Source organism: Saimiri boliviensis, chromosome 3 (genome assembly GCF_048565385.1).
Source record: "Saimiri boliviensis isolate mSaiBol1 chromosome 3, mSaiBol1.pri, whole genome shotgun sequence".
Taxonomy (NCBI): domain Eukaryota; kingdom Metazoa; phylum Chordata; class Mammalia; order Primates; family Cebidae; genus Saimiri; species Saimiri boliviensis.
In genome coordinates, this window is record NC_133451.1 from 38383769 (window position 1) to 38407190 (window position 23422).

Sequence of the window (23422 nt, forward strand, 5' to 3'; positions counted from 1 at the left end):
TCTCAGCTCACCATAACCTCCGATTCTCGGGTCCAAGTGATTCTCCTGCCTCAGACTCCTGAGGAGCTAGGATTACAGGCATGCACCACCACTCCCGGCTAATTTTTTTGTTTTTTTCTGATGAAGTCTGGCTCTTGTCACCTAGGCTGGTGTGCAATGGCGTGATCTTGGCTCACTGCAACCTCCGCCTCCAAGGTTCAAGCGATTCTCCTGCCTCAGCCTCCTGAGTTGCTGGGATTACAGGTGCCTGCCACAACTGCCTAATTTTTTTGTATTTTTAATAGAGACTGGGTTTCACCATGTTGGCCAGGTTGGTCTTGAACTCCTGACTTCAGGCGATCTGCCTGCTTTGGCCTCCCTAAGTGCTGGGATTACAGGTGTGAGCCACCACGCCTGGCCCTGATTTTGCATTTTTAGTAGAGACATGGTTTCTCCATATTGGTCAGGCTGGTCTTGAACTCCTGACTTCAGGTGATCCGCCCTGCCTTGACCTCTCAAAGTGTTGGGATTACAGGCATAAACCACTGTGCCTGGTTGTTAAATTCCTTACTAAGAGGTAACCACTGTCATCAGTTTCTTCTACATTTTTCCAGTGATATTTTATGGTTCACAAGCATCATATATACAAGCATATTCCTTTCTCTCCTCACAAATATGGTGGCATACTATACACAATATATGCTGTGTCATAGCCTTTAATGAATAAACTTTTTCTTTTGGAATTATTTTATTTTATTTTATTTTATTTTATGTATCATTTTAGAGGCAGGGTCTCACTCTGACACCAGGTTAGAATGCAGTGGTGCAATCGTAGCTCACACAGCCTGAAACTCCTGGGTTCAAGCCAGCCTCCCACTTCAGCCTCCCAAACAGCTAGGACTACAGGCATATGCCTCCACCCCTGGCTAGTTTTTTAAAATATATTTTATAGAGATATTTGTTTTTCTTTCTTTTTCTTTTTTTTTTTCTTTTTCTTTTTTTTTTTTTTTGAGACAGAGTCTCACTCTATCACCCAGGCTGGAGTGCAGTGGCATGATCTCGGCTCATTGCAACCTCTGCCTCCTGGGTTCAAATGATTCTCCTGCCTCATACCTGGCTGATTTTTTTGTATTTTTAGTAGAGACAGGCTTTCACCGTGTTGCCCAGGCTGGTCTCAAACTCTTGAGCTCAAGCGATCCACCTGCCTGGGCCTCCCAAAGTGCTGGGATTACAGGCATGAGCCACCGCCCTGGCCTGGACCCTTCCACCTGGTCCCCCTTCCAAGTTTCTTTACATTCCAAGATTAGAATTGAATAATGATAATGTAAAGTGCTCAAAAAGTTTTTGTGCTCTTCAAAATAGTTTTTTTTTTTTTTTTTTTTTTTTTTTTTTTTAAGTCTGCTGGCACAAATACATACAGCATTGGGTGATTTACATTAAGCCAATAATTACTTGTACCATGACCTATGTAGATGGTTGAGTTCTCTTAGGACCACTAGGGGGCTCTATGAGAAGGGTTTATATAATTTATGTCAGTCCACTTACGGGAAATGTTTTGAGATGATGTTATAGAATTCTGAACTCTTAAAACTTGGAAGAGATAATCCAATACAGTTTTCTCATTTCGCAGACGAGGAAATCAAGGCTGGCAAGAGAGCTGGCATGGGAGTAAACTCGAATTTAAAATTCTCCTCTTGGTACCGGGGGCAGGAGTTTAAGAAATTCTCTTTTGCCTTATGTCTCCACTGATTCACCTCCATTGGCTATTTCCGTGTTTGGTGCCACAATTATAATTACTTTTGCTAAGACCATGTGTTTGTGATATTTTTATAATAAGATATTTTATTGGTTGGCTAGGTGAAGGAAGTACATGAAGTATAAACTTGTAAAATAACACCTTTATTACTTATTCTAAAATGTTCTATTCAAAGTGTTTCTCAGTACCATATCATTATTACTATGCACCTTAGAAACCACTTTCTTTTTAAAAAATTATTATTATCTTTAGAGATGGAATTTCACCATGGGGCCCAGGCTAGGTGTCCCAACTCCTGGGCTAAAGCAATCTGCCCCCCTCGGCCGCCCAAAGTGCTGGGATTACAGGCGTGGGCCACCGTGACCGACCAGAAACCACTTTCAAACTGACTTTCCACTTAAAATATTTTGCACTTTTTCTTTTTTTGTTGTTTGAGACAGATCTGTGGCCCAGGCTGGAGTGCAATGGCCCGATATCGCTCACTGCAACCTCTACCCCCCGGGGTTCAAACAATTCTCTTGCCTCAGCCTCCAGAGTAGCTGGGATTGCAGGCCCCCACCACCATGCCTGGCTGATTTTTGTATTTTTAGTAGAGACGGGGTTTTACCATGTTGGCCAAGCTTGGTCTCCAACTCCTGACCTCAAGCGATCCGCCGTGCGTGGCAGCCAAAACATTTTACTCTTAGGTGTACTCATTTATTCATTCAATATTTATTGAGTGCCTACTAGCACCAGGCACCTTTGTAGGCCTAGGTTTACAAAAGTAAAGCTCCCCTCCCCCACTCCCAGTGCCCTGAAGGGCACTATAATTGTTTCTATTTCTCCAATTTTCACTTTAATATGGATGAATTTTCACATGCTTTAGTTCGGAGATGGGCACAAGAATGAGTGAGAGAGAGAGAGCGTCTTGGGGCCATCCTATACTCTAGGGATGGGCACAGGAGTGTGTGTGTGTGTGTGTGTGTGTGTGTGTCTGTGTGTCTTGGGCCCACCCCGCATTCTAGGGATGGGCACAGGAGAGTGTGTGTGTGTATCAAGCTCTGTATTATCTAAACAGGTCAGAGATCAACATCTGGCTTCTAGATCCATCCTCAGGCCTCTCCACGAATACCTGTCTCAAATAAACCGGATCTGATTCAACAATAACCAGCCTTAATTCAATAATCGGTGCTACCTGAGATGGTGGGAATAATCTTGGTACTATAAATATTGCACAACAAAAACGACTGCAGCGGATTTTCTGGGGCTACACCAACTGAAAATGGACCGGATCGAGTTCCGGGAGAGCGTTTTCCTGCCCTAGACACGGCGTTCAGCCACCGGGTTCCGGGTCTAGCTGAGTCAGGAAGGCGCTCCAGCCGGTTGCGGCCTCGGGAACCCGTTCGGCTGCGCCCGAACCTTCGGTCAGAGGCCAGCGGCTGGCAGCCGGGACCACAGCACCCGGGTTTAAACAGAAGCGGAGGCGCCGGGTAGGACCGGAGGGCCCGGCCCGCTTGGAAGGCGCACCCTGCCGGCTCCAGACGCCGGCAGGGCGGAGCCAAGCGGCCGCAGCCCCAGTCGAGACGCGCGCTCGTGGCTCGGGCGAATGGGGGCTACAACGGGAGCGGCTGCGCCGCCCGGCCGGGTCAGCGTCGTGCGCATGCGCGGACCCGGCGCCATTTTGGTGGCCGGGCGCGGAGGTGATTCCACAGTGAGGAGAGCGCGGCGGCCGGGGTGGTAGTGGCAGTGTTCGTGTGCTCGGGTCTGAATCGCTGAGGGAGGAGGCGGTGGAGGAAGAGGTGGCGGCGGTGGCGGTGGTCGTAGCGGTGGCGGAGGAGGCGGGTACGAATCAGCTGCGGGCGGAGACATGGCCAACATCGCGGTGCAGCGAATCAAGCGGGAGTTCAAGGAGGTGCTGAAGAGCGAGGAGGTCAGAAATGAACTCCCGGACATCCCCCACCTCTGCCCGGGGCGGGCGGGTCCTCCCAGCTGTGACCCCGATATCCCCGGTAGTCCCTGGGCGGCCCTCCTTGCGGCCGCCCTTCTGCCTGTTGGGAAGCAGTAGTGCTCCCCTCCTCCTTCCGCCGCCTTCCCCTCCCCTCCCCTAGCGCTAGGATGGACGGTCTCGCGGGCGGGGGTCCGGGGTGCAACACAGTTTGGGGAACTGATGGACTGGGGGGAACTCCTCGGCGGGTTGGAAGCTCACGAGAGAACCCCAGGCGGTGGCCACAGCTGGAAGTGTGGCTCTGGGGTGGGGAGGGAGCAGGCCGAGCCCGAGAAAACCCGGGAAGTGGGTTGGGGGAAGGGGAAAGGTGGTAACTGGATCCGAGGAGCCGGTGCTGCTCTAAGGCCCACACTTTTGAGGATATTCTGGGTTATTGCCTGTCAGGCCTTCACCGTCCTTTTCTTAGGGAAGGAGCGGTGAGTCCTTAGGTATCGATTAAAAAGGAAGAACATTCAGAGTTAGTCCTTCTTAGTTGGATGTTAGGAGTCAAGGGGAGAATAATAGAATACTGTCTTACTTGGTGGCAGGGATAAGGGAATTTTCACCTGAGTTAGCAAGTGAATTCCAAATGAGATCGTTCTCTCTTTTCCACTTAACCCCCGAATTCCTAGGCCTCGTCTTTGTCGACATCTCAGTCTTTGAGTGGGCAAAGGCAAGGTGTTTGGTGTATTAGAGACATTTAAATATTTTTAGTTAGAAAAAAATGGAATGTAAGAGTAGCTTATTTCAAAATATTGTTTACAAGTTACAGATCAGAGAGACTGTCCTAAGACAGTACCTCTGTGACTCGTGTTGTGCCACGAAACTTCATTATGATGTCCCTCATGGTTACCTTGGTTCTTACTTTTGAAAAGTAGACCTATTAAAAACGTGGGATTTCACCAGATTAATACATTGTTTTATCTCTTTATTGAGTAGATTTATCACGATGTAGCAGATTTTCAAAAAAATTGCCTCCCTTTGCTCTTAAATCCTCCAGAATTTAGATACATTAGTACGTTTATTTAAGTAAGATATTCACAATGCTGTAGTAATTTGACTCAGAATTACATAAGTATTAGTACAGTTTTTCATACCAAAAATCAACAAGAATACCAGATTGTCTTCCCCACATGGATTAAACAAAAAGTAATACAGAAAATGGTTATTTTCAAGATTCACATACGATTATTGAATATATCAATGCTTTTGTGTTTTTCTTTTACGGTTAGTACTTCGGTAATGTCAATAATGATTTGTGAAATTCAGCATTCTAAGTATGTGATGAGTAGACATGGAGAAAAAATTGTTTAAAATTCAAAAATGACGAATAGACTTCTTGAAAGTAGTAGTATGTAAGTCATGATCGGTTTTACAGAGCATGTGTATTAACTCTGACCTCTATGTTTGTTCATATGCCAAAACTGAATGGAAGGATGACTTTGTATTTTGTGGTACAGTGCAGAAATAGAGTCATAAGTGTCTGTACTGATACAGTGAAACAGCAATTTTAACTTATTTAATATGAAAATGTATTCCAGGTTATTTGACATATATACTTCTAATGGAAGATAGCAGCTAATATTGTTGCCAGCAGCCTAAAACATTTCTTTAATAAGGTTGTACAAGCTTGAAACTTAATAGACTTTTAATGCTTTATTTTCTATTACTTAAAAGTGGTAAGTTACTGCTCTAGTAATTAATATGGTCTCTTTGCTTTTTATGAGCTGACTTCACCATGGTATTCTTAGTACTTAACTTGAAGATTACCAGAAATACTTATATTGCTCTCTAGTAATGCATATTGTTAAAATAACACTGCTCTTTATACATAAGGGATGATGAAGCCTTATTTCAAATAAGTGTCATAAGCGTTTCAGAAGAAGAAAACAGGAAAGGCAAACAGTTTTGTTTTTTTGTTTGTTTGTTTTTAGAACAGTACCTATATAAATATGGAAAGAAACTTCTTCCAGGAAAATAAGTTGCAAAGAACATTTAGGAAAAGATCACATCATTTAATCTTGGAATAAATATAACCAATAAATAGCTTACTTTCACCATTATTTTTTGATATTTTAGTGTCCCAGATCTGTAAGTAGATTGTTATTTTCAACTCATTGAAGGACTTGTATAGTCCATGTGTTTCCTTTTTAAGGATGTGAATCCAGTCTTTTGAATGGCTGATCAAATAACTATTTCATCATGTCACTTTTTTGGTAAATCTGCACTTTACCAAAGTTTATTTCATATGCTTGTGTGCTTGTGTTTACTAAGAACACTGATTTAAGGACTTTTTGGGGTAGCCTTTTAAGTGCCTTTGTAAAGATGGCTGACACTTGTTGGATTCTGGTGGCCATTCTTAAGAGTGTGTTAATTAAAATACAGCCAACAAGGTAAATGTGAAAGGCAAGGTGCAGGGTAGTGTGGAAGAGGCTACCATCTGTTTCAGACGGAGGAGAATATGTGTATTTGCCTGTGTAGGTAAAAGGTTTCATGAGAAATTGGTAAAATTGATTGCTTTCTGTGTAGGGGAATTGGGTCTCTGGGGCATGGGGTATAGATACTTTTTGAATTTTGTGTCATACGAATGTGATTTACTTAAAGGCACCGTTTGGCCTCTTTCCCTTAAGACAGTGTTTGGAAATTTGTCAGATGTTTCTTTTTAATTTATTAATATTTATTTTCTTTGTTTTAGATGTTTATTTTTAAATATGAGTATGCATTTTAAGTAGTTTTAAATAATATTCCAAAGTTGTTGGGCATGGAATATTGATATAAAGTACATTTTATAATTATTTTATGAGTTGGATTACATAAGTAAATTGTTGATTAAGAGGATATAAACCCTCTGAAGAGGCACATCTAAAAAAGAAAAAGGATAATTATTCATAGGTTGTATTATTTACTATTAGTTAATGCTGCTGTTAGTAACTAGCTGTCATTTGTAGAATGGCTAGTTGTTCTTAGTATCATTTATTTATACATTATTGCGAATCCTCAAGAACAGTTCTTTAGATTTCCTATTTTCTAGATGAGAAAATAGAGATTCAGGCAAGTTAAATTACTTGTCTGCAAACATGGAACTTGGGATTTGGATCTAGGTCTGCTTGTGTTCGTATTAAACCATGCTGTCATGACTTTCCAAGGATAGGCATGCTTTTATTTATTAAAAAAAAAACGAGCCTAGTTTGTATTACTGGTTAAAGGATTTAAACACAGTTTAATCTCATTGAAATAGTGTTCTCTATAATTAGGATTTAGTTGAATTTTTCTGTGTTTTTTTTTTTGTCATCTTTTTTTTTTTTTTTTTTTTTTAGAAGGAATCTCAGTCTCTCGCTCAGGCTGGAGTGCAGTGGCGGGATCTCAGTTGACTGCAGCCTCCGCCTCTCAGGTTCTAGTGATTTTTCTGTCTCAGCCTCTCCAGGAGCTGGGATTACAGGTGTCCGCCACCATGCCCAGCTAATTTTTGCATTTTTGGTAGAGATGGGTTTCACCATGTTGGGCAGGCTGGTCTCAAATTCTAACCTTAAGCGATCTGCCTGCCTCAGCCTCCCAAAGTGCTAGGATTATAGGCATGAGCTACCACATCCAGCCAGATTTACTTGAATTTCAACATGTAAAATATTTTAAAATTTGAAACTAATGAAATAAAACATCCTTAAATCAGTGCATTTACTCTTGCTTGGTCTTATGCTGTATATGTTATGGCACTTGTTGGTTTTTCATGTTGTAATTGCACTTTGGTATTATTTTCTAGTATTCTCATAGAGCATGTTTAAATCTGTCACATAAACAAATTGGTTTCATGAAAGTTATTATAGTGCATTAAGTTTTCTGTCATTTAAATAGATTTTTATATCTATTTTCCTTAAATTTTTTTTTTTTTTTTTTTTGAGACAGAGTCTTGCTTTGTCACCAAGCGCCAGGCTGGAGTGCAGTGGCATGATCTTGGCTCACTGCAGTCTCCGCCTCCTGGGTTCAAGCAGTTCTCCTGCTTCAGCCTCTTGAGTAGCTGGGACTACAGGCACACGCCACCATGCCCAGCTAATTTTTGTATTTTTAGTAGAGATGAGGTTTCACCATGTTGGCCAGGATGGTCTCGATCTCTTGACCTCGTGCTCCGCTGAACTTGGCATCCCAAAATGCTGGGATTACAGGCGTGAGCCACCGCGCCGGCCTTCCTTTAAAATTTTAACATATTTGATGTAGCTTGATCTAGATTTTTCTATACCAGAAGTAGTTGCAAATTTCTAAAAGTAAGTCTTTTAAAGATTTATGTAGACCATGGGTTTCTTAACCTTGGCAGTATTGACATTTTGGGCAGATAGCTCTTTGTTGAGTGGCTCTCCTGTGCATTGCGGAACGTTTAACAATATCCCTGACCTCTACCAGTATATGCAGTTAGCACCGTATATCCCCTCTCCCACCTCCCCAGTATCTCTTCTTGCTGGATGCATCAACTAAAAATGTCTTCAGACTGCTAGCAATGTGCTGAGAACCATGTAGACAAAACTTTTTTTTTTTGTGGCAGTCTCTCGCTCAGTCACCCAGGCTAGAGTGCAGTGGCATGATCTCAGCTCATTGCATCCTCCACCTTCCGAGCTCAAGCCATTCTCCTGCTTCAGCCTCTGAGTAGCTGGGAGTACAGGCACCCACTACCATTCCTGGGTAATTTTTGTATCTTTAGTAGAGATGGGGTTTCATCATGTTGACTGGGGTGGTCTGACAATAGAGTATTTATGGGCCAGGTGTGGTGGCTTACACCTGTATTACAGCGTTTTAGGAGGCTGAGGCTCGATTAAGACCAGGAGTTCAAGACCAGCCTTTTAGTAACTTTGTTACTACTAAAATTTTTTTTTTTTTTCTTTTGAGACAGAATTTCACTCTTGTTACCCAGGCTGGAGTGCAATGGCACTATCTCGGCTCACCGCAACCTCCGCCTCCTGGGTTCAGGCAATTCTCCTGCCTCAGCCTCCTGAGTAGCTGGGATTACAGGCACGCGCCACCATGCCCAGCTAATTTTTTTTGTATTTTTAGTAGAGACGGGGTTTCACCATGTTGACCAGGTTGGTCTCGATCTCTCGACCTTGTGATCCACCCGCCTCGGCCTCCCAAAGTGCTGGGATTACAGGCTTGAGCCACCGCGCCCGGCACTACTAAAATTTTTTAAAAATCAGCCAGGCATGGTAGTGTGTGCCTGTAGTTCCAGCTACTCGGGAGGTCAAGGCTGCAGTGAATTGTGATCATGTGACCACACTCCAGCCTAGGCAACAGCAAGACCCTGTCTCGAAAATGAAAAAAGAAGATGATTCCTGGCAGAGGTTGCAGTGAGCTGAGATTGTGCCACTGAACTCCAGCCTGGTGACAGAGCGAAACTTCATCTCAAAAGAAAAAAAAAAAAAAAAAAAAACACTGAGACTTAACTGTAGCAGATGTGTAAGATAATTTAAAGAATAAATGGACATGAACCGTAAAGGCACAAAAAATACATACTGGCTTTGAATGTTTTAAGACTGTTTCCCCTTTTTAATGTTTTTCTTTTAAAATTTCTTCTTTTGATTTAAATGAAAAGGTAAAATTATCTACCAAAAATGAATGTAACCAGAATTTGAACAGTTGTTTAAGACTAGAGGCAGGTATGGTGGCTCACATCTGTAATCCCAGCACTTTGGGAGGCTGAGGCAGGAGAGAATCATTTGAGTCTGGGAGGTTGAGGCAGCAGTGAACAGTGACTGCCACTGCACTCCAACCTGGGTGACAGAGCAACACACTGTCTCCAAATAAACAGTAGAAAAATGGCTTTTAAAGTTTTTATTTATTTTTATTTTATTTTTTCAAAAGTGTTTTTAAAAGTTATGTAAGTTACAGTTTTATGTAATATTTAGTATTTCTTATGGGTTCTGGAATAGGTTGAGCAAGGAAAACCTATAGATTGGGTTAAAAAAAAAATCAAAGTGTGCAGGTAATACTGTTTGGAGTGAATTCCTTGTATATACTGTTACAAAGACTTTGAGCTCTGTCTATTGGGCATAGGTTTAGACATATCTGGGCTCCCCTATCTTCTCTCCTTTTTATTTGTTTTTGAGACAGAGTCTCACTGTTACCAAAGCTAGAATGCTGTGGCATGATCACAGCTCACTGCAGCCTCGAATTCCCCAGGCTTAGGTGATCCTCCCAAGTAGCAGTGACTAAAGGCGTCTGCCATCATGCCCAACTAATTTTTGTATATTCTGTACAGATGGGGTTTCACCATGGTGCCCAGGCTGGTCTGAACTCCTGGGTGCAAGTGATTCACCCACCTTGGCCTCCTAAAGTGTAGGGATTACAGATATGTGAGCCACCATGCTTGGCCTGTCACCATTTCACTTTTTTTTTTTTTTCGAGACAGAGTATTGTTCTTGTCACCCAGGCTGGAGTGCAATGGTACGATCTCGGCTCACTGCAGCCTTCACCTCCTGGGTTCAAGTGATTCTCTTGCCTCAGACTCCCGAGTAGCTAAGATTACAGGCACCCGACACCATGCCCGGCTAATTAAAAAAAAAAAAAAAAATTTTTTTTTTCAAAGTAGAGACAGTTTCACCGTGTTGGTCAGGCTGGTCTTGAACTCCTGACCTCAGGTAATTCACCTCCTTTGGCCTCCCAAAGTACTGGGATTACAGGAGTGAGCCACTGCACCTGGCCTTCTATCACCCCTTCTTAAAGACTATACACTTTTTTTTTTTTTTCTTTTTTTGAGACAGAGTTTCACTGTCACCCAGGCTGGAGTGCAGTGGCATGATCTCAGCTCACCACAGCCTGTGCCTCCCAGGTTCAAGCAACTCTCATGCCTCAGCCTCCTGGGTAGCTGGGATTACAGGCAACTCCATGCCAGCTAATTTTTTGTATTGTTAGTAGAGACAGGATTTTACCATGTTGGCCAGGCTGGTCTCAAACCCCTAACCTCAAGTGATTCGCCCACCTCGGCCTCCCAAAATGCTGAGATTACAGGTGTGAGTCACCATCCCCAGCTAAGACTATATACTCTAATTTGTTCCCAGTGAATACATTATTGACAGTTACTGAAAATGTTCACTACAGTCCCAAAAAGGCTTAACTGGTTGGAAACATAGGGCAGACAAAGGATAGATAAAAATATTAGGTGCAAAGAGTAAATGCTGTGGGATTCTGAGGGTATTTGTATGAGGGAGATTGGTTTTTTTTGTTTTGTTTTTGAAATGGAGTCTCTGCTCTGTTGCCCAGCCTGGAGGGCAGTGGCTTGATCTTGGCTCACTGCAACCTCTGCCTCTTAGATTCGAGTAATTCTCCTGGCTCAGCCTCTAAAATGGCCTGGATGCCGAGATGGCAGGCATGTGCCACCATGCCTGGCCAATTTTTGTTATTTTTGTATTGTAGAGACAGGGTTTCATCATGTTGGTCAGGCTGGTCTCAAACTCCTGACCTCAGATGATCTGTCTACTTTGGCTTCCCAAAGTGCTGGGCTTACAGGCATGAGCCACTGTGCCTGGACTTTTTTATTTTTTTGAGATGGAATCTTTCTCTATTGACCAGGCTGGAGTGCAGTGGTATGATCTCATTTCACTGTAGCCTCCACCTCCCAGGTCAGGTGATTCTCCTGTCTCAGCCTCCCTAGTAGCTGGGATTACAGGTACACCCCACCATACTTAGCTAATTTTTTGTATTGTTAGTAGAAACAGGATTTTACCATGTTGACCAGGCTGGTCTCGAACTCCTGACCTCAAGTTATTCACCCACCTTGGCCTCCTGAAGTGCTGGGATTACAACTGTAAACCACTGTGCCCGGCCAAGACTATATACTCTTATTTCCCAGTGAATATATTAGTGACAGTTATTAAACATGCTGACTATAGCCCCAAAAGGCTTAATTGGTTGGGGAGATAGGGCAGGCAAAGGATGGATAAAAATGGTAGAGGCAAAGAGTAAATGCCATGGGATTCTGAGGATATTTGTATGAGGGAGGTTCTTTTTTGTTTTTGTTTTTTTGAGACGGAGTCTTGCTCTGTAGCCCAGGCTGGAGTATAGTGGGATGATCTTGGCTCACTGCAACCTCTACCTCCTGGGTTCAAGCGATTCTCCTGCCTCAGCCTCCTCTAAGTAGCTGGGATTACAGGTGGGCGCCACCACGCCCAGCTAATTTTTGTATTTTTAGTAGAAACGGGGTTTCACCATGTTGGTCAGGTTGGTCTCGAACTCCTGATCTTGTGATCCACCCGCCTCAACCTCCCAAAGTGCTGGGATTCCAGGCGTGAGCCACCGTACCTGGCTGTTTCGTTTTATTTTGTTTTAGTTGGAGTCTCTGTCACCCAGCCTGGAGTGCAGTGGCGTACTCTTGGCTCACTGCAACCTCTGCCTCCCAGGTTCAAGCGATTCTCATGCCTTAGGCTTCCGAATGGCCAGAATTACAGGCATGTGCCACTATCCCTGGCTAATTTTTGTATTTTTAGTAGAGACAGGATTTCACCATGTTGGCCAGCTGGTCTCAAACTTCTGACCTCAGGTGATCTGCCTGTCTTGGCCTTTCAAAGTGCTGGGCTTACAGGTGTGAGCCACCCACCTGAACTTTACATACTGACTTATTTTGAGATGAAATCTGGCTGGAAGGCAGTGGCGTGATCTCGGCTCACTGCAGTCTCCTTCTCCCAGGTCAAGCAGTTCTCCTGCCTCAGACTCCCAAGTAGCTGGGATTATAGGCATGTGCTACCACACCCAGTTAATTTTCCTATTTTTGGTAGAGATGGGGTTTCTAGCCAGGCTGGTCTTGAACTCCTGACCTCAGGTGATCCACCCACTTTGGCCTCCCAAAGTGCTGGGATTACAGGCGTGAGCTGTTGTGACTGGCCTTTGTGATTGTATGAGTTAGGTTCTTGAGCTGGGTAGTTTTTTTGTGTTTTGTTTTTGTTTTTTGTTTTTGAGACGGGGTCTTACTCTGCCACCCAGGGGCACAAACATAGCTCACTGCAGCCTTGAACTCCTGGGATCTAGCAAGCCTTCCACCTCAGCCTCTGGAGTAGCTGGGACTACAGTGCTTAGAACAATGCTTGGGACGGGACGGGCGCAGTGGTTCAAGCCTGTAATCCCAGCACTTTGGGAGGCTGAGGCGGGTGGATTATGAGGTCAAGAGATCGAGACCATCCTGGTCAACATAGTGAAACCCTACTAAAAATACAAAAAATTAGCTGGGCATGGTGGCGCGTGCCTGTAATCCCAGCTGCTCAGGAGGCTGAGGCAGGAGAATTGCCTGAACCCAGGAGGCGAAGGTTGCTGTGAGCCGAGATTGCGCCATTGCACTCCAGCCTGGGTAACAAGAGCGAAACTCCGTCTCAAAAAAAAAAAAAAGAAAAGAAAAGAAAGAAAAATGCTTGGGACGACGTAATTAAACATTCAGTAACCCGATAGCTGTTAGATGTCAGAATTAGCTATGTTTTCATATTCTGTTCTGCTTATTGTTTTTGGATTATAAAGGTATTGTTCAATGGTTTAGTGATTGCTGGTTGTAAATATGCCTCAAGAAAAGCTCAAAATGAGGGCTATGGTACTTCTGATAGTGTTTCTTTGTCATCTGTGCCAATTATCCATGGGGCTGGTGGCCAAGTTGTCCACCCTTACCTGCAGTTTCATTTTCTGCAGTTTCAGTTACTCTCTGTCAACCATCGTCCAAAAATAAGTGAGTATAGTACAATAAGATATTTTTAGAGATCACATTCACATAACTTTTATTATACTGTATTGTTACAATTATTGTTGATCTCTTACTGTGTTTAATTTATAAATTAAACTTTAACATAGGTATGTACATATGGGGAAAAACAGAGGGTTTGGTATTATCTGTGGTTTCAAGCATCCTCTAGGGATCTTGGAATGTATCCTCTTTGGATAAGAGGGGATATATTAATACAAAGGAATGTATGTGGGCTCTGTTTTCCAGTTGTTATTTAATCTTTCTTTAGGAGACAGTTATAAATTGGAGAAAAGTTTGTGTTAAAATGTTGCCTTCCTGAATGAAAAAGTTCATTTGGGAAACTCTCAAATAATGTATAGACAATGGGATTATTTTGGATTTCTTGACATGGCTCTGGTTTGCTGAAACTAGACCAAAGAATCCAGATTCTAGTCCTATGGTACGTAATCTTGGATCCCTTTGCAAATCCCTTCTTCGGTGGGCTTTGGAAGCCATAAAATAGCTAGTATCATTCATCTGCCATCCATGTTATTCTCTTATGTAAATCTGAAAGGGTGGGAGAACTGTATTTCATTGAAAGTGCTTTTTAAAATTTTTAAAAATTTTTTTAAGGCAGGTCAAGTGAAGCAGTGGAAATGGAGAGGGAAAAGTCTATAATTGGTTATAATCAATTAATTGTAAACACCACCGCAAAACCCTTTTTTCCTTTCTTTTCCCTTTAGTTATTTTCTTTTACTGCAAATGTAGAATAACTGTTGAATGTCTGACATTTTATTTATTTATTTATTTATTGACAGACAGACAGACACAAGGTCTTGCTCTGTTGCTCAGGCTGGAGTGCAGTGGCAACAGAACAAGACCTTATAGCCCATTGTAACCTTGAACTCCTGGGCTCAAGTGATCCTCCTGCCTTGCCTTCCTGGTGGCCATAACACCTGGCTAAATTTTCTTTTTTAAATTTTTTGTGGAGTTGGAGGTTTCACTGTGTTGCCCAAGCTGGTGTCAGACTCCTAGACTCAAGCAGTCCTCCTGCCTCAGCCTCCCAAAGTCCTGGGATTATAGGTATGAGCTGCTGCACCCTCCCTATCTGACATTTTTTTTTATATGGCAGCTTTATGAGATTGATATTATTATTGTTTCACAGCTCCAAAAGTTGCAGCTGTGAAGAAATTAAGTAACTTTATCAGTGTCAATAAATTTGTGGTGGAACAGAGATTTGAAATCAGGTCTCTGCCTCTAAAATATTGGTGGTTGTGGTGGAAAGAGTTACACTCATATCTGCTGCTTGCTACCTACATTTTTGAAGATGTTTTTAAATCTATGAAATACTTTATACTTAGACCTTTTTTTTTTTGTTTGTTTGTTTGTTTTGTTTGTTTTTTTTGAGACGGAGTTTCGCTCTTGTTACCCAGGCTGGAGTGCAATGGCGCGATCTCGGCTCACCGCAATCTCCACCTCCTGGGCTCAGGCAATTCTCCTGCCTCAGCCTCCTAAGTAGCTGGGATTACAGGCATGCGCCACCACGCCCAGCTAGTTTTTTGTATTTTTAGTAGAGACGGGGTTTCACCATGTTGACCAGGATGGTCTCGATCTCTCGACCTCGTGATCCACCCGCCTCGGCCTCCCAAAGTGCTGGGATTACAGGCTTGAGCCACCGCGCCCGGCTAGACGTTTTTAAAGTAATACATGAACATCTTTATATCTGTGGTCCATATTTAACAAATTATATTTTTCTCATACTCTATTTGGGCTAAACTGCCTCCACCCAAATAAAGTAAAACGTGGAGGTAAAGCTCACTGGATAACTTTTTTCTTATTCCATTTTTTTTTTTCTTTCTTTCTAGGAGTATCTGCTTTGTGAAATTAGTGTATGTCTTTCCCTTCACATTTTGTTTTTACGGTTTAAACATAGTATCTCTTGAATTTAAAAATAAAATACTTTTTGCTCTTTTTAAAGTTTTTTTAAAAAACCGTTTTCATAAGCGATTGTAATGTACATCTGTTTTGGAACCTTTTTCTCTTAGCATTTTTTTTTTTTTTTTTTTTTTTTTGAGACGGAGTTTCGCTCTTGTTACCCTGGCTGGAGTGCAATGGCGCGATCTCGGCTCACCGCAACCTCCGCCTCCTGGGTTCAGGCAATTCTCCTGCCTCAGCCTCCTGAGTAGCTGGGATTACAGGCACGCACCACCATGCCCAGCTAGTTTTTTGTATTTTTAGTAGAGACGGGGTTTCACCATGTTGACCAGGATGGTCTCGATCTCTTGACCTCGTGATCCACCCACCTCGGCCTCCCAAAGTGCTGGGATTACAGGCTTGAGCCACCGCGCCCGGCCTCTCTTAGCATTTTTAAAAGATGTATCTGTGATACTGTATTTTGTGCTAGTTCTCTAATATAAACTATATTGTATTTCATGTCAGTTTTTAAAGTTTATTTTCCTATTGATGGCATTTATTTCCGACTTTTAGGTAAAAGGATATACTGAACATTTTTGTAATTTTGAGGGGACATATAAGAGTTTTTCTAGAAAGTAGAGTTGGAAGATCTGAGTTGGAAGATCTGAGCATATTTTCAGCTTCTGCCTGACTGGATGTTTCTTCATTGTTCGCCAGATTATTGTATCAATTTACATTCCCACTATCAGTTTATAAGAGTTCTAGGCTGGGCCTGGTGGCTCATGCCTGTAGTCTCAGCACTTTGGGAGGACGAGGCAGGCAGATCATAAGGTCAGGAGTTTGAGAACTGCTTGGCCCACATGGCGAAACCCCGTCTCTACTAAAAATACAAAAGTTAGCTAGGCCAGCGCAGGTGACTCACACCTGTAATCCCAGCACTTTGGAGGCTGAGGCAGGTGGATCACCTGAGGTGAAAAGTTTGAAACCAGTCTGACCAACATAGTGAAACCCCATCTCTATTAAAAATACAAAACTCAGCTGTGTGTGGTGGTGGGTGCCTATACTCCCAGATGCTTGGAAGGCTGAGGCAGGAGAATCGCTTGAACTCAGAAAGCAGAGATTGCAGTAAGCCAGGATCACACCACTGCACTCCAAACTGGGTGACAGAGTGAGACTCTGTCTCAAAAGAAAGGAGGTTCTAGTAACTGTATCTCTTTTTTTCTTCTTTTGTTTCCTGAGATAGTCTTAAAAAAGATAGTTACTCCTTTTTTTTTTTTCTTGAGCCAGAGTTTCACTTTGTTGCTCAGGCTAGTCTTTTCCTACTTTGATATTAATAAAGACATTCTCAGACCCAGGTCGCTGGTTGGCCTCTCCTCCTGCTCTGGAGGCACTGTGCTGGAGGACCCCAATAATCTGTCTTCCTGTGGCATCCTCCCTGTGTGTCTGTCTTAACATGTTGACCAGGCTGGTCTGACCTCGAGTGATCCACCTACCGCTCCTGGCCTGTTTTTATTTTTTAGCTTTCTGTTAAAATTTTTGAACTTACACTGAAGTTGAGAAAATAGAATAATAGATGTCATCACCCAGTTTCATTCTTTCTTTCTTTTTTTTTTTTTTTTTTCCTTTTTTGTAGAGACGGAGATCTCACTTTGCTGCCCAGGCTGGTCTTTAACTCCTGGGCTCAGTCTTCCTGCCTCAGTCTCCCAAAGTGCTGGGATACAGACGTGAACCACCACTCCTGGCCTCCGCTTTCTGTAGTTGTAAACATGTGGCCAGTTTTGTCTGTCAGATTCCCGCTCCCTTCTAGATTGTTTGTTTGTTGAGATGGAGTCTCATTCTGTCCCTCAGGCTGGAGTGCAGTGGCGTGATCTCGGCTTCTGCAGCCGCTCCCTGCTGGGCTTAGAGCCTCCTGGGTAGCTGGGACTACAGGTGTGCGCCACCACACTTGGCTAATTTTTTGTGTTTTTAGTGGAGATGGGGTTTCACCATGTTGGTTAGACTGGTCTCAAACTCCTGGCATCAGATGATCCATCTGCCTCGACCTCCCAAAGTGCTAGGATTACCAGCATGAGCCACTGTGCCTGTCTTCTTCTAGATTATTTTGAAACAAATCTGAGATATTTTACAGCAAACCCCAGAATTCTGTCATTGTACAGTGAATAGTTCACTGTGGATCTTTAACATACAAGAACATTTTTATGAAACCCAATCAAGTGTTTTGTTATATCCAACAAAAGAAACATTAATTTTTTAATATCATGTAATAACACGGTACACTACATGCTTAGGTTTCCTTGACCTCTGATATATCTTTTTTTTTTTTTTTTTTTTTGAGACGGTGTTTCGCTCTTGTTACCCAGGCTGGAGTGCAATGGCACGATCTCGGCTCAACGCAACCTCCGCCTCCTGGGTTCAGGCAATTCTCCTGCCTCAGCCTCCTGAGTAGCTGGGATTATAGGCATGCGCCACCATGCCCAGCTAATTTTTTGTATTTTTAGTAGAGACGGGGTTTCACCATGTTGACCAGGTTGGTCTCGATCTCTCGACCTTGTAATCCACCCGCCTCGGCCTCCCAAAGTGCTGGGATTACAGGCTTGAGCCACCGCGCCCGGCTGATATATCTTTTAACAGTTACCTTATTATCGTTAATGGTTGTAATCATTTAGTTTACTCTCTAGTCCTTTTATGTCGCAAGCTGTCTTAGAGTACAAATGTTGTATCGCATACAAAGGCTTGTATTGTGTAGGAAAAACGGACAACAAAGACTAGATTGAAAAGGTGTTACTGGAGAGTAGGACTTGATGTGAAGAAGTTTGAGGAGTAGCTTTGACTATTTTTCTTTTCTCCTTATGTAATCATCTTAAGGGTTTCGGCCAGGCGCAGTGGCTCATGCCTGTAATCTCAGCACTTTGGGATGCCAAGGTAGGTGGATCACCTAAGGTCAGGAGTTTGGGACCAGCCGGACCAACACATGGTGAAACCCTGTCTACTAAAAATGCAAAAATTGGTGGAGTGTGGTGGCACATGTAATCCCAGCTGCCCGGGAGGCTGAGGCAGGAACATTGATTGAACCCGGGAGGCGGAAGTTGCAGTAACCCAAGATCGTGCCATTGCACTCCAGCCTGGGCGACAGAACAAAACTCCATCTCAGAAAAAAAAAATCATCATCATCATCATCTTAAGGGTTTTTTCTTAATAATCTTAAGGCTTCTTATGAGGGAGTGCTGAGACAGGGCACACACTAGTCACCTAGGAAGGAGTTCAGTGGCAAGATCACAGCTCACTGCAGCTTTGACTTCCTGGGCTCAGGTGATTCTCCCATCTCAGCCTCCTGTGTTGCTGGGACTATAGCCACGCACCACCATACCCAGTTAATTTTTTTGTCACCATGTTGCCTGGACTGATCTTTTTTTTTTTTTTTCTTTTCCATAAGGACAGAGATGGGGTGGTCTTGAATCCTGGTTTCAAATAATCAGCCCATCTCATCCACCCTAAGAGCTAGGTAGGATTACAGGTGTGAGCCACTGTGCCTGGACTAATCTTAAGATTGAAATATGTAAATTCTAAAAGTTGAGTAAGTGTAAAATAAAAACTCTAAATGATAAAGTATTGTGTGACAGTGTAAATGGCAGTGTTTTTTTTTTTTTAAACTGGCATACATTGAGGTGTCCTCTAATTTAAATCTTAGAAGTAGGCTGGGTGCAGTGGCTCACACCTGTAATCCCAGCACTTTGGGAGGCCAGGGTGGGTGGATCATGGAGTTCGAGACCAGCCTGGCCAATATGGTGAAACCTTGTCTTTACTAAAAAATATATAACAAATTAGCCAGGAGTGGTGGTACATGATATAGTCCTATCTACTAGGGAGGATGAGGCAGGAGAATCGCTTGAACCCAGGTGGTGGAGGTTGCAGTGAGCTGAGATTGAGCCTTTGCACTCCAGCATGGGCGACAGAGCAAGACTGCATCTCAAAAAATAAAAATAAAAATAAAAAAATCTTAGAAGTGAAAGAAAAGCTCTGTCTTGACTCCTGAATGAGTTTTAAAACCTGACTCCACTGATTATTAGCTTTGTGACTTTGTTGCCTCAGCTTCCTTACTGGTTAAGCACATAAGTTTGTTATAAGATTGAGTTATTATATACATATCAGTTAATATATTGCCTGTAAATTATATATAAATATGAGCTTGGAGTGGTGGCTTACACCTCCAATCCCAACAATTTGGGAGGCTGACTGAGGCTGGAGAATTGCTTGAGCCCAGGAGTTTGAGGCTGCAGTGAGTTATGATGCACCACTGTACCTCCTGCCTGGATGATAGAGCAAGATGCTATTTCTGTTTTTTAAAATTATATGTGTATTAGCAATTATTGATCATTCAGCAACATTAGCAACTATTTCCTTGAAATATTCTTCCTGCAGTGTTGGTGATACCAGACCATCCAAATATCTCCCTCCCTTTCCCTTTTCCTTTGCCTTTCCTTTCCTTCCCTTCTTCTTCTTTTTTTTTTTCCTTTTTTTTTTCGTTTGAAGGAATCTTACTCTGTCACCCAAGCTGGAGTGCCCTGCTTCCATCTCAGCTCACTGCTCCCTCCGTGTCCTGGGTTCAAGTGATTCTCCTGCCTCAGCCTCCAGAGTAGCTGGGATTACAGGCAGGCACCACCATACCGCCAGCTAATTTTTGTATTTTTAGTAGAGACGGGGTTTCACCATGTTGGCCAGGCTGATCTTGAACTCCTGACCTTATGTGATTTGTCCACCTTGACCTCTCAAAGTGCTGGGATTGTAGGCATGAGCCACAGTGCCTGGCCTTTCCCATCTTCCTAAAATATCTTCAGACCAGATCACTCCTGAACCAGAGACCTGAATTTTCATTTGTTTACTTGGTTCTTTGGATTTTCACAGATACCTTGTATCCAACATGTCTCAAATGGATTTTTCTCCTCCTCAAATCCTGACTCCTCAATTCTTTGTTTCCTTATCTTTGTTTTACTGTCATCTATCCAGCAAAATATCCCATCATCTAAGATCATACACGTTTAGTTAGCAGTAACTAAGTCCTTTAGGTTTTACTTCCTGTCTGTCTTAATTCATCTACTTCTTTACATTGCACTGGACCTTATTGGCATCTCTCACAGGATTCATAAGTATTCTCTCTAATCCTCCTCCAGGCATTTCCCCGTAATCCAGCTAGGTGATCTCTAAAAAACTAGATCTGATTGTTATAACACTTCAAATTTTTATTATTCTTCGTGATTCTGAATAATTGGGCTCTTGACTACTTCTCCTGCCTCATTTCTACTTTTTAATTCTTTGTATTGTAGTCACATTGGTGGCTTTTCAATTCCTAAACTTGCCAAGTCCTCTTGGCCTCTGTTTTGCACAGTATGTACTCTCTGCCTTGGCTTTACCTAACATTAAGTCTTTTAAAAGTAGTTTCCTCAAGGAAGCTTCCTCTTTCTAGATCTTCTCTTTGCTAAATGTTCTTCATAGTATCCTGTACTTCATTTAAAAATTATATAATTAGTTGTTCAGTACCTTAGAATGAAAAAACTATCATTTTAGGGTAGAAAAAATTTCTAGTTGATCATTATATCACCAGTATCTGTTGCAGTGCCTTGCAAATAGCAAGTACTCAGTAAATATTCATGGATTGATAAATTTGGAGCTTGAATTACTCTTCATTGGAGATTGTGTAAAGTTTGACAGAAGTCCAGAACTTAACTTTTTTTTTTTTTTTTAAAAAGAGATGGAGGCTCACTGTCATACAGGCTGGTGTGCAGTGGCACAATCAGAGCTCACTGAATCCTTGACCTCTTGGGCTCAAGTGATTCTCCCACCTCAGCCTCCTGAGTAGCTGGGATTATAGGCACATGCGTTCCCCCCCACCGCCCCCGTACAGATGGGAGTTTCACTGTGTGGCCCAGTCTGGTTTCAAACTCCTGGGTTCAGGCAATCCTCCTTTGTTGGCCTCCCAAAGTGTCGGGATTACAGGTGTGATTTAAAAATTGCTTGCTGCGGCTGAGCGTGGTGTCTCACGCCTGTAATCCCAGCACTTTGGGAGGTCGAGGTGGGTGGATCACTTGAGGTCAGGAGTTCAAGACCAGCCTGGCCAACATGGCGAAACTCCATTTCTACTAAAAATAGAAAAATTAGCTGAGCATGATGACAGGCAGCTCTAATCGCAGCTGCTTTGGAGGCTGAGGCACAAGAATCACTTGAACCCTCGAGGAGTAGGTTGCAGTTGCACCACTGCACTCCACCGTGTGCAACAGAGCCATACTCCATCTCAAAAAAAAAAAAAAATTGCTAGTTGCTATAGCTTCTTTATTATTGTTTCTTCTAAATATTTTTTTTTTTTTTTTTTTTTTCGGGGACTGAGTCTTATGTTGTTGCTCAGGCTGGAGTATAGTGGTGCAGTCTCCACTCACTGCAACCTCTTGCCTCATGGGTTCAAGTGATTCTCCTGCCTAAGCTGGTGTCGAACTCTTGACCTCAGGTGATCTGCCCACTTGGCCTCCCAAAGCACTGGGATTACAGGCGTGAGCCACTGCGCTCGGTCATCTTGTACTCTTTTTAACATGGATACCAGAAAATTTTACATATGTGAGTTATGTTATATTGTATTGAATACTGATGGTCTAGAACTTGTTTTTGGTAAGGATCATACGTGCGTCTCCCCTCAGTTTTTCATTCTCCCAGTCCCTTTGTTTACATATCACTTCTGCTTTGGGAATGTTATGTGCCATAAGCTTCAGAATTTTTTAAAATTTAACTGCCTATGCTAGGCACAGTTGCTTGCGTGTGTAATCCCAGCGTTTTCGGAGGCCAAAGTGGGCAGATCACTGGAGGTCAGGAGTTCAAGACCACCCTGGTCAACATAGCAAAACCTTGTCTCTACTACAAAAAAATTAGCTGGGTGTGGTGGTGGGCGCCTGTAATCCCAGTTACTTGGGAGGCTGAGGCAGGAGAATTGTTTGAACTCAAGAGGCAGAGTTTGCAGTGAGCTGAGATCGTGCCACTGTGCTCCAGCCTGGGTGACACAGCAAGACTCCATCTCAAAAATAAAATAAAATAAAATAAATATAACTACCTAGATGGTAGAAATTGTGTTTATTTCTTAGTCCTTTGAATAATAGGGGATATTAAATTATGAAAAAATAACGACAACTGTTAAGCTTTTAAAGTATCATTTCTAAAAACTTAGGAAGAACTGAATTTCGGATGGAGTCTTGCTCTGTCCCCAGGCTAGAGTACAATGATGCTATCTGGGGTCACTGCAACCTCCACCTCTCAGGTTCAAGTGGTTCTCCTGCCTCCGCCTCCTGAGTAGCTGGGATTACAGGCACTTGCCACCACGCCTGGCTAATTTTTGTATATTTTAGTAGAGAGGGAGTTTTGCCCAATCCAAGGTGGAGGAACTTCTGACCTCAGGTGATCCACCTGCCTTGGCCTCTCAAAGTGTTGAGATTACAGGTGCGAACCACTGTGCCCTGCCTAAATTTCCTTTTTATATGCGTGATGATGAGCAGGGCTTCTAAAATAGTCGTGACTTGACCAGGAAACAAATTAATAATTTTATTTATTTTATTTATATATTTTTGAGACGGAGTTTCACTCTTGTTACCCAGGCTGGAGTGCAGTGGTGCGATCTCGGCTCACCGCAACCTCCGCCTCCTGGGTTCAGGCAATTCTCCTGCCTCAGCCTCCTGAGTAGATTACAGGCACGCACCACGATGCCCAGCTAATGTTTTGTAGTTTTAATAGAAATGGGGTTTCACCATGTTGACCAGGATGGTCTTGATCTCTTGACCACATGATCCGCCCGCCCTTGGCCTCCCAAAGTGCTGGGATTACAGGCTTGAGCCACCGCGCCCTGCCAATAATTTTTCTATATTAATCAGAATTACTTATAAATTTAGGGGGCATTTAGAATTTGTCTTATTTGAAATTCTGATTTAAATTTTATTTTAGAGCACTTTTTTAATAATAAATAGTGAGGCTAAGATGGTTAGTTATTCTTTTTAAAAAATGCAGTATTTGCTTTGGGTTAAAATTTTCTGCTCCAACATCATTATTAAGAGTCAGCGTGTTACAGTGATAAATTCAGCATTTACTGTGTGGCAGGCATTGTTCT

At 42.8% G+C, this 23422-nt stretch overlaps 1 protein-coding gene across 3 annotated transcripts in view; it reads left to right on the forward strand.

The window, feature by feature from the left end:
• The first annotated feature begins 3373 nt into the window (after positions 1-3373).
• The window catches only part of UBE2K (ubiquitin conjugating enzyme E2 K), a 74827-nt gene continuing 54778 nt past the window's right edge, over positions 3374-23422 (forward strand). Inside the window, exon 1 of one of the 3 annotated variants that reach the window (XM_003940989.3) lies at positions 3374-3644. In XM_003940989.3, the coding sequence (XP_003941038.1) occupies positions 3582-3644 (63 nt within the window). In that variant the 5' untranslated portion in view covers positions 3374-3581. The remainder of the gene's footprint in view (positions 3645-23422) is intronic. The other 2 variants (XM_039468204.2, XM_074396026.1) reach the window with 2 other exon arrangements.